The following is a 15,840-nucleotide window of genomic DNA, read 5'->3' on the forward strand; positions in this document are numbered from 1 at the left end:
AGTGAGTTTGTGTGTGTGGTTTTTGGAAAAAGGGGGGGGGGGTGAGAAAACCTGGATTTGTGCTGGAAATGGCCCACTTTGATTATCATACACATTGTAAAGAGAGTGGTCACTTTGGATGGGCTATTACCAGCAGGAGAGTGGGGTGGGAGGAGGTATTGCTTCATGGTCTCTGTGTATATAATGTCTTCTGCAGTTTCCACAGTATGCATCCGATGAAGTGAGCTGTAGCTCACGAAAGCTTATGCTCAAATAAATTGGTTAGTCTCTAAGGTGCCACAAGTACTCCTTTTCTTTTTGCGAATACAGACTAACACAGCTGTTACTCTGATAGCTGTGAGTAGTTTGCTGTCTTCACAGAGTAGGCTGATTGAATTTGGAGGGTGACAGAGTCAAAGTGGAAGTGCCACAGACTGTGGCTGCCTTTCAAACAATGTCCCAGTCAGATGTTTGTGGTGCTGCAAGTGGTATGTAATCAGGCCCTGTGCTCATCCTATGTGGTGAAAGGCTGCAGGAAATGTATGGGTACTTTACTGAAAGTACTCATTAATGTCCCTCTCCGAGAAAGCAAGCTGCCAGCAACATTCAAACAAGCTACAGTTTAGATGTGCTCTAGAAAACAACTGTGAGCACACTAGTATACTAAACGGCTGTCATCCAGTCTCTGACCTCCCTTGCTGGGAAAATTCACTGAGAAGGTTGCCCTAGGCCAACTGAAACAATATTTGAAATCCCCAGGATCCTTAGAGCCTATCCAATTCAGTTTAGGAGTGGGCCACAGCCCAGAAATGGTGCTCAGATTCCACCATGATGAGGGGGGTATAAACAAACACATAGACAAAATAGGGGAAATTGCTGTGGTTGATGATCTCCTCAGGGCAGTGGTCAAAAGCCAGGTCTTTTATGACATGGCGTGATTTTTTTCAGTGCTCTTGGATCATCGGGTATTGCTAACATGGCTGAATGATCTGGCAGGGTGGAAAGGAGTCCCTGCAGAGTGCTGGGAAATCAATGCTTTCCAAAGGATCCCAGAGGGGAAGTGATGGGTGACTGCTTCTCCTCTCTGAAGGCTCCCAACTCTGGGGACCCACAGGTTACAAACCTGTCACCTCTCCTTTCCAACATCTACATAAAGCTAGTGGTTGGGACTGTGGGAAAGTGTTGGTGTCAGTGTCATCCTATGCTGGTGATAATTCTCACTTCTAGGTCTCCTTTTCATGATGATCATTGATAGACTTATCCAATGCCTGACAGAAACTAGGATGTACAGAAAAGCCAGCTGGCTGCAGTTTAAACCAGACAAGATACAGCTGATGCTGATCAGCAGAGGCAAGTATTTAGAGGACCTACCAAAGCCTATAGGTACTCCAACACCTGGGATGGTCTGTGGTCCAATGCTGTTGCTAGAGCCTTCATTGCTCTTAGCTTCTCCATGATTGCACTGGCCACCAGAACAGCAGTCTCGCTGAGAGCCAGCAAAGACACTGTGCCCCCTCCTCTCAAATGCAGATCTCACCTCAATCATCCATGCCACTGTGACCTCTCAGCTGAACTATAACAACAGGCTTAAACACGAAAGTCCCCTGGAAACTTCAGCTCGTCCAGAGGGGCTCTCCCCCTCATCTGAAGGAGGTAGGCTGATGTGCACGCATTTTAGCTGTGCTCTGTGTGCGCTGCACTCGCTGCCATTTGCTTACCAGATGAAACAGAGAGAGCTCTAAATAGACTAGTTCAAGTTAATGGTGGCTTCTTCATCTCCAGCTCCCCATGAGACACTGGAATTCCCTGTCCCACTGGTGATGCTTAGGGAAGCTGCCTCACCATGTTCTCACTAGCAGGGCATAGTACTGTGACCCAGGAACCTGTAGGTGCCAACTGCTTCGTCTGCAGCCTCTCTGTCTCCTCCTCTCGTGTCTGTGCCCCAACTGGAAACTGTTATAATTGATTAAGTGATGGTCTGCTCTACAACAGCTAGTCAAGTTGAGCTATTTTCTGGACCTGGGGGGCGGAAGGGGAGTTCACCACAGGCTAAAGTTGAAATAAACCAAGCTGAACTCACACCACAGCTGACTTTTTAGCCCATAAAGAAATGGAGGACTTGTGGCACCTTAGAGACTAACCAATTTATTTGAGCATAAGCTTTCGTGAGCTACAGCTCACTTAATCGGATGCATTCATTCCTTTTCTTTTTGTGAATACAGACTAACAGGGCTGCTACTCTGAAACCTGTTTTTAGCCCATAGTGGGGGCTGCATCCAGCCATCCTCTGCCACAATAAATAACCCCTCTTTTCAACCGCCTCTAACTTGGTTATGAAGCTGGTGCCTTTGACGTGAGAGATGGCACTGGCAGGGCCTAGTTCCCTAAGGCGCGGGGTGGGGGTGCAAAAGCAGGTCCAAGGGCCCCCGGGGCGCGGGCTCACCCGGGCACACAGGGGGAGCCTTGCAAGAGCGCAGCTTGCGGGGGGGGGGGGGGGGTTTGCAAACCTCTGGGGATGTCTGTGAAATCGGGAGTTGTGTGATTCGACAGCCCACAAGGAGGGGAGGGGAGGGGGACCCAGCGGAGCCACGGCAGCTTTGCCTCGTCTCGGGGGCACGGGTGGGAGGGGTGGCGAGCCGGGCCGGGGAAGGGACGTGCGAGGAGGCTCAGGCCTCGGTAGTTCTCGGCCGTTTCCGGCTCGGCCCGTCCCAGCGCTTTCCGGCCAGGCTCGGCCGGGGCCGCCCGGGGGCGGGGCTGGCGGCGGAGATCGGAGCGTGGCCCGGCCGCCATGGCGCCCCCGTCGCGCAGGCTGCAGACGAAGCCGGTGATCACCTGCCTCAAGAGCGTCCTGCTCACCTACAGCTTCGTGTTCTGGGTGAGGTGGGGGCCCTGGCGGGTAATGGGGACCTGGGGGAGGGGTCCCGGGGGTTGTTGGGGGCACCGGGGCAGGGGCCTGGGGAGAAGTGGGGACCCCTGGCGGGTAATGGGGTCCCGAGGGGGTGGGGCGGGGCCCCGAGGATAGTGGGGGCCGAGGCGAGAGGACCTCGGGGGGCTGGGCTGGGCTGGCTGGACCCCTCCAGGGGTGGGTGCGGGGGCAGGGCCCAGGCTCCAGAGGGGTTCCTCTGTCGCCTGTCCGGCCTGTAGGGACCCTCTGGCCAGGTGCCCCCCCCCGGCAGTCTGTGCCCATCACGGGGCTCCCCTCACCCCGTGTCATGGCCCTGCATGTAGCACGTCCACACGCGTGTGTGACCCGAGGGGCACCTGTGTGGCTGGTGACGTGCCCGTCCATGCCCAGTATTGGTATGGCAGCCTCGGGGGAACAGCAGTGCTGGGTGGGGTGCACCCCGTAATCTTGTCCCTTTCCTTTCACTGCTCCCCAGGCTACTGTGGCAGGTGAGTGTGTCCGATCCATTAGCGCTGGGCCAGCCCGTCTGCCCCCCATTTACTTCTCTGTACCTCTCTTCCCTCTGTGTGTGCGCGCGTGCATGACGGGGTCTGGAATGTGGCACCCATGGGCATGTTTGTAACAGAGCAAATTATTTCTACCTGGGGAAATTTAATTCCCAAAGGCAGATTCATCTGAGTTCCTGTTTATACAATGCCCAAGGGACTGAAGTTCAGAGATGAAATGCTCTGATTATACAAGTGCTTCCTAGATTCCTAGCACTGCCTTTCTGAAAAATGATCTCACATCAATGATTTTAATGCCCACTTTCAAGGACTTCTGCCAGGCAGTCTTTCCTGGAACCCCTCTGCTCATGCTGCCCTCCCATCCCCAGTTTATCTGTCCTTAGCCTCCCATTTCTCTCCTATGGGATCCCTGTGTTTTTGCATACTTCCAGAGTATCTTGTGTCTCCTAGTCTCTCAGTGTGTGGGTTTAAGTGACTATGGCTAAGTAAAGTGCTTAAAGTGACAAGTGGAGTCACGATGATTGAGTCTCAATTCTGATTTCTCCAGATCTCTGGCATTATCCTCCTGGCAGTTGGCATCTGGGGCAAAGTGGGCCTAGAGGTGTATTTCTCCCTGTTAAATGAAAAGGCCACCAATGTCCCCTACGTACTCATTGGCACAGGTACTGTTGTCATCCTTCTGGGCACTTTTGGCTGTTTCGCCACCTGCCGTGGAAGCACATGGATGTTAAAACTGGTAAGTGGTTGTTGACTACCAGAAGGCTCATAAATCAAATACCTGCTTCTACAACCCAGGACTTCACCAGCTGTCTGCATGTGCTCCTCCTTTGTGCTGTGCTGTGTATGTGTGTCTGCCTCGAGAAACACTCTCTCCCCTCTTTGTACAGTGCTAAGTACTGAACCATATATTCGTTGACTTTCTCACGTAGCCACAAATCCCAGCACCTCAACTTTGCCAAAGAGGTTGAGTCCAGGGTGTGTCCTAATAGATTCTTTTCCTGCAGCCTTCTTTTCTGTGTACCTGTGTTAGCCCTGGAATGTATTTTGGTTGCATTGACTCTCTCTTCTTTTCTGTCCACAGTATGCCATGTTCTTGTCCCTCATCTTCTTGATTGTGCTGGTGGCTGCTGTTGTAGGATTTGTGTTCAGACATGAGGTGAGTCCAGGTGTGACCTATCTCTCTGGTACTTTAACCCCTTCCCTCCTCTTCCTGAGGCAGCCTGAGGCCAGGACTTGGATGCAGCACCTGCTCAGGACAGAGTTCTCACTTGCATGTTGTTTCCTCTTACTTTGTGTAATCCCATAGTTGCTGCATACTGAGGGCCAAATTCTGCTCCTTTTTATTCAGGTATAAATCTGGAGTAATCCTTTTGACTTCAGTGAAGTAGTCTGGATTTACAATGTTCTTGCTGAGAACAGAATTTGGCTCAGTTTCTGATTCCAAATGTTCAATAAGCACAAAAAAGCTGAATAAGAAAAATCTTTATCATATAAAGATGTAAAAACTGCTTAAAAAAAAGAAAGTCACATCAGAAAAGTTTAATTAGTTGAACAGGCAAGTTAAATGAGAGAAATTTAGGGCCAACATTGGGGGACCCACATGTTGGGGTTCTGAACTGGGAGTGGGGACTAAATCCATGTTTTCTTTTGGATACAACCTTTAAATAACTAGCTTTACTCCCTTTGCCAGCATGATTATGTTTTTTCACAAATCTCATACCATAACCAATCATAGCTGGCCTCTTTCTAACTTTTGTTTACATGTGACATGTTTGGGATGGACATATTTGAATCACAAGAATTAATTTGTAGTTGTACTGCTGATGATTAATCAAAATATTAGCAAAGATAAAATTAAAGTTAAACTTGAACTCAGTACTTGTGAAATACAACTGTAACACTGGATTTAGAGAGACTATATGTAGAGTGCCTAGAAATAATCATAATGGGTGCATTATACTGCCCAAGAGAAATTTTAGTCATTAATCCCTAAAGTGCCTTAAATCGTGTAGAAAAGTATTTCAGTGATTCGAAATAACCTGACTGTAATGAGGTGGGGGAGATGTTCAAAGGCATAAATGGCTATTAGACACCTACCTCCCATTTGTGCCTTTGAACATCTCCCTCAAGGACTGGAAAGTGGAAACCGAGACCATTCCCTAGTTCCTACTAAGCTTGACAGATATGCACATTTTTATAAAAAACAGACTTTTTAATTTGTGAGTTTGATCCTTCATCTGAAACGTGCCAGTCAGATTGATTTTGCAAGTGTCTTTGGCCATAAATATGGCCCACACAAACCATGATTTTATTGTGATGTCACAGTGATTAGGTCTGCCTGTAAATGCAAGAATTAAGTTCCAGTGCTTGGTGCAGTGCTCCCTTCCCTAATCCCCAGTTCATCTTCATAGCTAGTCTCACATCTGGATAGTAACAGGAATGACTTTCTAACATGGTTTAAGCCATTCCTGGTTCTCTTTCTGATGGAGCTGTGTTTTTAAGGCAAAGAAGTTCTTGTGACAGGGAACTCTTTGGGACCTGTAGCCTTCGGAGGCTTAGCTTATGAAAATGTTTCCCTTCTCTGCAGATTAAGAACAACTTTCAGAGCAACTATAGTCTTGCTCTGAGGAACTACAATGCAACAATAGATCCCCACAGCGACGCGGTGGATACTATCCAGAGAACTGTGAGTGCTCATATTTGGTTCCTTCTAAAGAAACTGGTGGGGAAGCCTGTATTCTCCAGATGCATGGCCGAGGACTCCCCGATACTTGTGTTGTGCAGCAGCTGAGGCTGGGACTCCCATGCACGGGCAAAGTACAACGCAAGGAAGGCCCTGTTTTACCAGGAGGCATTAAATATTAGATGCCTTCTCTGCTACTGCCAGAGCTGTTCCTCAGAAGGAGAGTGTGCTGCAGCCTCCCCTTGCCTCATTCCCCATGCGATTGGCTCAGAATACTGGGGGAGCAGTATTGCCTTAATGTTCCCAGTTCTCAGGCATGCGAGGGACGGCCGTTATGATGGACAGCATAGAGGGCGGCTGTGTGCACGCAGGCGGCCTTACAGGGTATGTGCTATGCAGATCTTATCTGAGTGCGTAGAGTGTGCTTGTCCCTGTACAGACACTGTCCTTGTCCTGCATATATCTGTATCCCTGAGACTGTCTGAAAGCATTTGCATTTGAAGAAAAATAGCTGCTATGCGCTGTTCAGAGGAGGTGAGAGGTAAAGGGCAGGAGGTGGGGGAAGGTGTCTACACAGGGCTGTTGGGTTGCAGTGAGGAGGGACGTAGGGGGAGGCCAAGGGGGGAAAATTTGGGGAGCTTGCAGTGATTGGTGTAGCCTTGGAGATGTGGTACTTTGGGGTTCATGCACTACTCCTTACTGTTCTAAAACTTGATTTCCCCAGTTACACTGCTGTGGAGTCCAGAACTATTTTGACTGGGTGAACACTACCTACTTTGCACAGAAGGGAATCCCTCTGAGCTGCTGCAAGTTCCAAAACTGCACAGAAAGTGATCTGAAGGAGCTGGATAAAGCCAAGGCTATGGTGTATGGCAATGTAAGTGAATCTCAGAGACTATCCCTCGATGTGTCCTGGAAGCAGGCGTGGGGAGGGGAGAGCTGGGATACTTGGATCTTCTTTCTCTGGTAGAGAGTCAAGTCCTGTAGGTGAGAAGGAACTTAGCTCCAGAAAGAGGGTTATTGAGCCACAGGAAACTTGTATGCAGTAATGGGGTGAAGGCCGTGTTGCTGCTGATAGGGGAAAGATGTGTAGAGAAACTGTCTCCAGTGTTTTTTCTCAAGTTCTCTGGAAGTCTCAGCTATTCCCTATTGGTGGGAAAGGATCTGTGTCTGCATCTGTGTCTGCATCTTGCCTGCAGTGTATCATTTGCCCTGTGTGTGAGATACTGTTGTACAATGCTTTATGTTCCAGTAACACTTAATCCTCACAGCTCCCTTGTGAAGAAAGTATACAGGGGAATGAATAGAAATGTAGAGGCAGATAGTGTTACCTAGTGGCTAAGCCGGGACTAGGAAGTCTGAGTTCCGCTCCTGGCTTGGACACTGACATGCTTGTGACCTTTAGTGAATCATGCTGCCTTTCTGTACCTATACATCCCCATTCATAAAACAAGGCTAATGCTCACCTTGGCAAAGTGCCCAGGATGAAAGGTGCAAAGTACAAAGCTTTAAATGACTCGCCCAAGATCAAACAGCAAGTCAAATGGCTGAATTCAGCACACAGCCCAGGACGTTTTGACTCCCAGGCCTTTACTTGGATTCCTTCCTGAGCTTGTTCACCCCTCTAGCTGCCTGTGTGGTGTCTGTGGGTTGGAAGGATGTACACTTGGTGTCTGGCGGCCAGGAATTGTCCATGCTCTACTCTCATGCTAATTATTTTTTTCTGCAGGGTTGTTTCAGTCTGGTAACAACAGTTATGGAGTCCAAAATGGGCATTGTGGCTGGTATCTCCTTTGGCATCGCTTGCTTCCAGGTAAACTCTCCCTTGCTGTTCTTCTATGGTCCTTGAGGAGCTCTGAGTTTAGTTTTTGTGTTCGTAATTGTATTTAATGTCTTTTAATGTTTTCTTACATATGTAAAGGCACAGCATATTTCAGAGAGGAGGAAATGGTCGACCGTTCTGCAGATTCCCCTGCCATTTTGCTTAAGTGCCGCCCAGTCACCCGTCTCCAAAACTGGGGATGAAAATGCCAGCTTCCTCCCAGCAAGCCTGCGTATGGCTTGAGAACAGCTCACTCTGGAAACAGCCAACTTCTAAGAGATGCCAGTGCAACCAAACCTCTCCTGTTCTGATGCAGTGTTAGCTGTCTGAATTACTTCTTCCAGCGCACAAACTGTCACCCTTGCTTCAGCTGCCCTTTCAGGATGATAGTTTAATTAACTTAAAGTGCTTGTAGGTGACCTAAAACATCCTGAAATGCCTCTCTCAAATTCAGACCCAGTTAATACAATGACACCATCTTCTGTTAGCCACACTGCAGAACAGGGTGCATAATATTACAGACTCCCTCTTCTCCCCTTGCTATTTCTTCCTCTCCCTCTGATTCTTCAACCTGAGGTTTTATCCTGGTGGTGAAGAAGCATCGTGTCTCAAGCAGTGACGGAACTAGTGTCTCCTAATCTGACCAACCTTGTCTCAGTAGGAAGCAAGAGGCCTCTAGCCTGAGCTCCTTGTGTGCATGGGGAACATTTTGAAGTGGGCTTTCAGAAGAGCTCCCTACATTGGGTGCATGTTGAGTGCTGAGCAGTTGTGAAAATGTGATCATAAGTGTCCTAGTGGGAGTTGCTTGGTGCTGAGAACTCTTGCAAATCTGGCCTGTATTTAGTTGAGCTGCTTGGAAAATTTGACCTCAATTCTGGTTCCTGAGCACTTGAAAGCCTGCCTAGTGGGCTAAGGTTAGCAGGTTTTGCCTTCATATAGGGTCTGTCTGGCTGATGGAGCTTCCTGACACGTTTGGTCTCAGTCTCTGTCATCTGAGAAGGTGATCAAAATGGTGTCCCTTAGCATGTGTTTCTTTCATGGCTTTATCACATAGGCATGTGCTCTCACCATCTCTGTAGGGTCATCTTTCATTCTTGTGTGTGTCAGAGTATTATGTCTTAGGGAGAATTTAAAAGATAGCTGGTGCAGATCTTCCTTATCCACAGGCTCTCCCAGAACTGCGACAGCACATCAGTGTGTATTGGTACGTAACAGGGCATATATCTGAACAAGTTTCTGTGTTGCATAGTATGTCAAGTAAGATCATCTGCTGTACTACCTAGGTCTTGCTGAGTGCCTCAGTTGTGGTCTGAGCCCTTAGTCTTTCTGCTGCAGCTGCTAGGTTTGCTGAAATCGCCTGTGTTCTGTGTTATTTGGCTGTGATTGTTTCTAGGAATTCGAACACCTTGCAGTCGGCAAGGAAGGTGGCAACAGAGACAAAGACACAGATGAACTACGCCTCATTACTTGACTTGACTCTTGTTTCGAGGCGATTTCCATTCTTTCTGAAATTCTCGAACACAGAGTCACAGATCTCTCTATCAATTCCAAATGGCAGAACTCCTTATTTTCTTCAAAGCGTGTTTGCTTTTGAGTAAAGAGTATGAAGAAACAGCAGCTTGAGATTGAGGCAAAGGAGTACACAGACCCAAAACCAGAGAAGAGACTGGCAGAGTGAGATTGTGTATTGATTGCTTGATTTATTTTAGCTTTAATTTACTCTTCATTGAAGGAAATTGCCTGAAAGCAGTCTGTGAGGTATACAGGCACATCTTTTCCGAGTCAAGGTTTAACATGTAATAGCACAAGCACAGAGAGAAGAATCTCGGCCAGCCTGTTTTATTCTGATATTCGTTTGTCACTGTGCTGTTCCCTGTAACGGACAGACACAGCAAGGACTGGGAGAGGTTGGAGCACAGACCTTTATCTTGCAGCTGGTACATTTGCAAACTGTCTTCATTGCATTTTGTTGTCAGTTTCCTAGGGCTGGAGCCAGTTGGTCTCTTTCAGCTGCTATCCATTTCCTCCCTCCTTCCTGGGATGTACATATCATACTCTACTTATTACAGCTTCCACATCTATATTCCAAACAGGACATCTGGAATTTGATGAATAAGTGGGTGGGCCCATGTGCCTTCGTCAGCTCTAGGCAGGTAACCGCATTGTAGCGATTGCAGTTATTGAGGAACGTGTCATTGTTTGGGGCTTAGAATCCTATAAACATTTCATGATTTATTCTCAGGTGAACTTTGTTGTGTCACACAAGTGAAAGGCCCAATTCTGCAACTTTGCCTCCTGTGAGTACAGTTACATGCATGAGTGTTTTTAGGATCAGGTCCTAAATGCCTTTGGTACAGAAAACAGCTGCCTGGAGCCCCACAACAGTCATAACTGATGTGTGTCCTTCAGTGTTTTCGCATCAGAAACACACCAACCTTGATTCCATCATTGTCCTTGCAGGGGGAAGAGGCAGTTGATATTTTCTACTGGTTGTGTAATGGGCTGTGATGCTCCTGAGAGCCATATAATCTCTGTGAAATTACCATAAAACAGTAGATGGTTCATAAAGCAAATTCTAACAAGAAGCAACGTTCTCTTTCTCTCACAGGGAGAGCCTTCTCACTGATGGCTGCCAGGATCCTCTGACTCTCAGCTTTATCCACGCTAAAGCAAAGGAGCCCAGATTTTGCTTTTACAAAACCAAAACAGTCTCCAGTGCTTCAGATCTCGGTTGCATTGTATCCAAATCATTGCAGTTTGGATGTCCGGTTTTGGGTGACCTATACTTAGTTTATTTTTTTACATTTCAGTTGGTTGGGATCTTTCTCGCCTGCTGCCTTTCCCGGTACATCACAAACAATCAGTACGAGATGGTGTAACAAGCCAGCCTTTGACCAAGGTATGTCTGTCCTGCAGTGCCGGGGAGTGTGTGTGTGTATTCATATACCTGTGCACTGAATGGTGTGCCTGTCTGCAGATCTAGGGATGAGGGAGATCTTTTGTAGGCTTGCGCTTTCATAAGGCTGTGTGCGTATGTGCACAGGAAGGTCTGAGCAGAGAAACATGCGCACCCATGTGCAGGTCCACCCACTCAGGGATGTGCGAGGGTCTGCTCAAATCTGTGTTTCTTCTATAAGCATCTAGCAGAGAGAAGAACCCACATTTTGTAGTAAGCAGTTCTTTGACATTTAAAGTTTAAAGTGAAATAAAGTCTTTATGGATCTACCTATGTGCAAGAACAGAGCAGACAGATGCTGTTGAATCTCCTACACATGTGTGTTCATGCACCTTGGTTAGTTACCTAGACCTCCTTCCCATCACCCTAGACCACCTTTCCCATCACTCCCTCTATGGTACTAGTTCTGCTTCTTCCCAGCTCTTTTAGTGCACTACAGTTCTAGCTTGCAGTGCCCCCTGCTATTCTAGTACGGCCTCTCCTCCTCTTGTTCACCACACTGCTCTGCTTCTGCACCTCAATCTAACCCGCAGCCCCTCCGCTAATCCCATATTGGGCCTTTCAGAGCAGGGGTGAAGATGTTGAATGCTGGTGCATTTCGCAGTGAGGACCAGTATCTGCTGTGGAGTAGCATGTGACCCACAAACTTGCTTCCACTGTGTGACTTCAGCTCTGTGGGAATCCTGATCTCTAGAGCTGGGAAACATGTTCATTAACCCTTTGCTTTCTGAATTTTAGGAAATTTCCTCTGATCTCCCTCCTCTGGAGAGCACTTCATGACTTCCAGTTTTCACCTGGTCCCAGCCTGCTGAAATCATGTTTGAACTGACTGATCCTCTTCAGAATCAGCGCACGGAATAGAGTGTACCAGCTGTTCTGTCGCAGTCAGGGAATTGTCAAAACACTACTCTTTTGTAACACTGAATGGGGTAATTAGTGTACCCAAGGTAGTTATAATAACTACATTCCTCCAGGCCCCCACCTCCTCAGTTTGATTGCACAATGAAGTAGCATGATATGACAGTACTCTTATGTCATTCTTATACTTTCTGCTAGTTATTTAACTGGAATGCACCATTAATTTTGGAGGTGTATAGTATGCATTAGGAACGAAGCACTCATTGCTTTCTCTTCTGCCTTTGGCCATTTAAATTATATTATTCACTTCACACTCTGTCAGTGATCCATTGAAACACCTAATGTTGCAACTGGCTGGTCCTATCATGTTATGCAGACACATTGCCATGTCTATCTGAGGCTCTGTGTTCAATAGCATCTGTTTCCACGCTCTCTTCCCAATCAAGGGTTTTATATCACTTTTTTTATAATTGTATTTTTTAAAGGGCCTCGTTCCTCTCTCCTGATCAGGTTGTAGTGATTTTCATAAGTTGTAGCATGAGGTTCGGTGGTGTAGCTGTCTGTGTCGATAGCTTTGTAGGTATGCCTCCACCAAGTTGGGCATGATTTCATCATCAGTATTATGTTCTGCTTTAACTTGTTTTTTTGTATTAAATAGAAATCCTCTTGTCTTGAAACACAATAAATATTAAATATTTTACTCTAAAATATCAGCGCGGTTGGGTTTTGTCTCCAGGAAATTCCACCTTGATTTCAGTGCAGGAATCTACCGGAGGCATAGATTTGTTTGCCACTCATGTCCCCATTCTGGCCTGGCCCATAACCCTTGTAGCATAGCAGCACATATGCTCTCTAATCCATCAGTGTGTTGGCTCAATTTCAATTAGAGAAGTTTATTTGTATTCTCTTTCTAAAAATTGTCATGCAACATTGTTGATGGAGAACCGTCAACTGCTGGCATGGAATGCTGCAGGTGAAGTTCTGCTGAGTGAACCTTAGGCAGGACAGAGGTCATTCCTCCTGTAAGTTCATTCCTCCTCTGCTATCTTTGTTGCTGAATTTGGCCCGTTCTGCTTTGGGATCCTTCAGAGGAAAAGGTACTCTGTCACTGTAGGAAGGGGGATTTGTTCTTCTTGGTTTTCTGTGAACAAATCCATTGACAGGCCCCAACCTTTCTCCAATAACGGAGCACACGGAGGTGAGGCCCTCTATCCTGAAGACATAATAGCATCCTCCTCCTTCACCTGAGCTTGGTGCACGGTTTGGTTTGTCAGACGAGTGCTGTGCACTGGATTGGGAATTAATGCTCAGGAAAGTCGGAGAGGGGGATGAGGTACAGTTTGCCAAGCACTGTTCTAGTAATCACTGTATGAGCATGAAAAGAGGAGGGATTAGAAAGTGCTGGCTGAGCTACTGGACAATAACAAAGGGTCTCCACCCTGATGCAGAGAGTGCTTTTCACACCATTAACCTGCCCTTCCTGTCACCAAAACCAGTGCTGCTGAGAGGCAGCCTGCCCTGGCCCCAGAAGCCTGAATGGAGGAGCAGAACTACATCAGTGTTCCAGCAGAACATAATTGCCCTGTTCTGTACACCCCCTGAAGCTTTGTTACAGATCACTGCCAGAGACAGGATACCATGGTCTGACCCGGTATGGCAGCTCTTTAGTTCTTTTGTTAGCGGTAGCCCATTAAACTGGCTTCATTTCTGACTACAAAACTTAATATTCCGTTTAGTGTCAGAGAATAAATCAAACTCTTGCATGTCAGTTCCCAGATGGTTTTGTTAAAAAGCCTCCAGGGTTTTCAAGGCAAGGCAAAGTGCATTAGCACTTTTGACCATTAACATAACAATATAGACGTTGTCCAATTACAGCTAACGGCTGGACAGCCTGGATAAAAACATGCTAATGGAGGGACGTGTCTAACTGAAGCTGTGTCCATCGGAAAGCCTGTGCAAAGACATGAGCCTGCACATACTCCTTTTCGGCTGGCTTGTGTGCTGCGCCATATAGGCCAATAAGTGCAGCCCTAGTTTAATCTGCTTCAAAATCAACAGGGTTTGTCTAGCTGAACAGTTGCACCCCATCTTTCTGCTTGTTAAATTGACAGTGCATTAGCCTGTTGCGCACTCACTATCCACGTGGACCCTGCTGTCATGCCTAAAATGTTCCCTGGTGCACTTTGGTCTGCTTCCGTTTCAAAGTGGAGTGGATCAGAAGGCATCAGGGAAGTGTTAGTGTGCAGTAGCAGTGTCCACTAGCTAACGCGGGGCAGAGTCACACTCCAACGTGCTGCGCCCTACCTATTCAGTGAGACAAGTCCTCAAGTGGTGGTTGTGCAAGTTATTTTGGTCCCTTTGGGGGCTGTATCTAAAGTCCTGCCACACATTGGATCCTATTTGGTGCTAATCACCTCATGCTATCCTTTGCTGTTAAAGTTCGTGCTGATTGACGTTCACTGTGATCTGACAGCTGGTTTGTGGCTTACCTCGATGATGATGTGGTTCTTAGATTTACTTAGGCCAGGTGGCCACATGATTAAACCACCACAGTCGGCACTAACCGGCCCTCTTGTTGGAAGGTCTCAGCAGAGACGCTTAGGATTGCAGGAATGTGGAGTGTGACCTGCTATAAGCTTTAGAGGCAGTCTCCCAAGGCCAGCATTGAGGTATGTTTTTACAGAGGTGTGTCTTTGTGCTACCTGTGTCACACCCTGTGTGGATTCTGGTACTTTCCAGAATACATCTCATGTTAAAAAATTGGCCCTGTTGAAGTTACTCCCCTGAGACCTTCCAGACCTCCTCCTTTTGGTGATAGGATCAATGTGACATACCCCTCTCGCCTGGCTCCGTGCCTGTGTTCACACTGGAAGAGCACAGGCAATGTCAGCTGCTGGGGTTCCAGCTCTGGAGCAGGCTCTGCGGACCCATCAGAACTGATCCCGCCATGCTGGACTCTTGCTTCTCCTCCTTCTGTTGGGATGCTGCTGGTGACCTGTCATAAATCAGCTGTTGCACAGTGGGTTTCAGCTGGCTCAGAAATCCTACTGATGAGTTTACAGTGCCAAGCACCTTTGGGGATGGGGGCATTAGAAATGTGCACTGAGGTAAGTTGTGGAAGCTGTGACGCGACAAGGATGCTCCACATTCCTGCCTGTTCTAAAACCTTCTGTTGCGGGGTCCAAAGCAGGGAGCAGCAGGAGTTGAGTAGCAATCGAGGGCCGCTAGTGAGAAGCTGCTGTAACAGCTGTTGCAGGTGAGAGCGTATGCTAATGCTGCTTAGGTGAGTTAAAAAAGGAAGGAGCCCCTTATCTTGCTCCACGGTGGCTTTCACATGTTGTTCCTTTGTCCTGAATGTAGCTGCAATAAATAAGCCATGAGCACTCGCCCCTGACATTACTGTCTTCTCTTACTCTGCATACTTGGTCTTTTGGCAACAGCTCTGACTTCAACTCCAGAGAGAGCCACCTGAGCATGAGTTCGTGCAAATCACAGGGCTAGTCTCCTGCACCCTGCCCCGGCTGACTTCTGAATTGCAGTCTTTCCTTTGCTCTCCTGTTATGGGGTGTAACTGATGGGGATGTAGGGTCTGTATATGCGGCTATGTTTTTTCCATACAATATTTATATGTCAGGAAAGGTTTCTGAATTCAGTTTCTGAAATAGCTGTAGTTCCACCCCATGGCCAGCAGAGAGCAGCACCGAGAGAGCATATTGATTTCAGAGCCTGTCCATCTGGAATTCTCCCACTTTCCTTTCTGAATCCTCTCCAGAGGGGGAAACCCCAGCCACCCCTCCTCATTTTGTGGGTTTGCTAACGAGGGACGCTGTGCTCAGATGCCGGGCCAACAAGTGTGCTATAAATACCTAGACTAATCATTAAAATGTGTAATAGAAACATAGTGCATGAGAGCAGGATGGATGACTTGAATGCGGCAATTATTATTTATTCTTTGTATCATCATAGCTCCTAGGATCTCCAGGTGTGGAGCAGGACCCGTCATGCCAGGTGCTGTACAAACACACATCACAAAGGTGGTCCCTGCCTCCAGGAGCTTAATAATCTAAGCAGGGGCCAATGTCGCTCAGATACTCAGAATGTGTTAAAGGCAACTTGTACCACAGCAGAAAG

At 47.4% G+C, this 15,840-nt stretch overlaps 1 protein-coding gene across 1 annotated transcript; it reads left to right on the forward strand.

The window, feature by feature from the left end:
* Positions 1-2,667: 2,667 nt before the first annotated feature.
* Positions 2,668-12,417, forward strand: TSPAN6 (tetraspanin 6). Its single transcript, XM_048864617.2, has 8 exons — positions 2,668-2,854; positions 3,938-4,126; positions 4,472-4,546; positions 5,978-6,076; positions 6,798-6,950; positions 7,803-7,886; positions 10,706-10,794; positions 11,590-12,417. Exons 1-7 carry the CDS (start codon positions 2,768-2,770, stop codon positions 10,772-10,774), a joined length of 756 nt encoding a protein of 251 aa, XP_048720574.1. The 5' UTR covers positions 2,668-2,767; the 3' UTR covers positions 10,775-10,794; positions 11,590-12,417.
* The last annotated feature ends 3,423 nt before the right edge of the window (positions 12,418-15,840 follow it).

This window comes from Caretta caretta, chromosome 9, assembly GCF_965140235.1.
Source record: "Caretta caretta isolate rCarCar2 chromosome 9, rCarCar1.hap1, whole genome shotgun sequence".
Classification (NCBI taxonomy): domain Eukaryota; kingdom Metazoa; phylum Chordata; order Testudines; family Cheloniidae; genus Caretta; species Caretta caretta.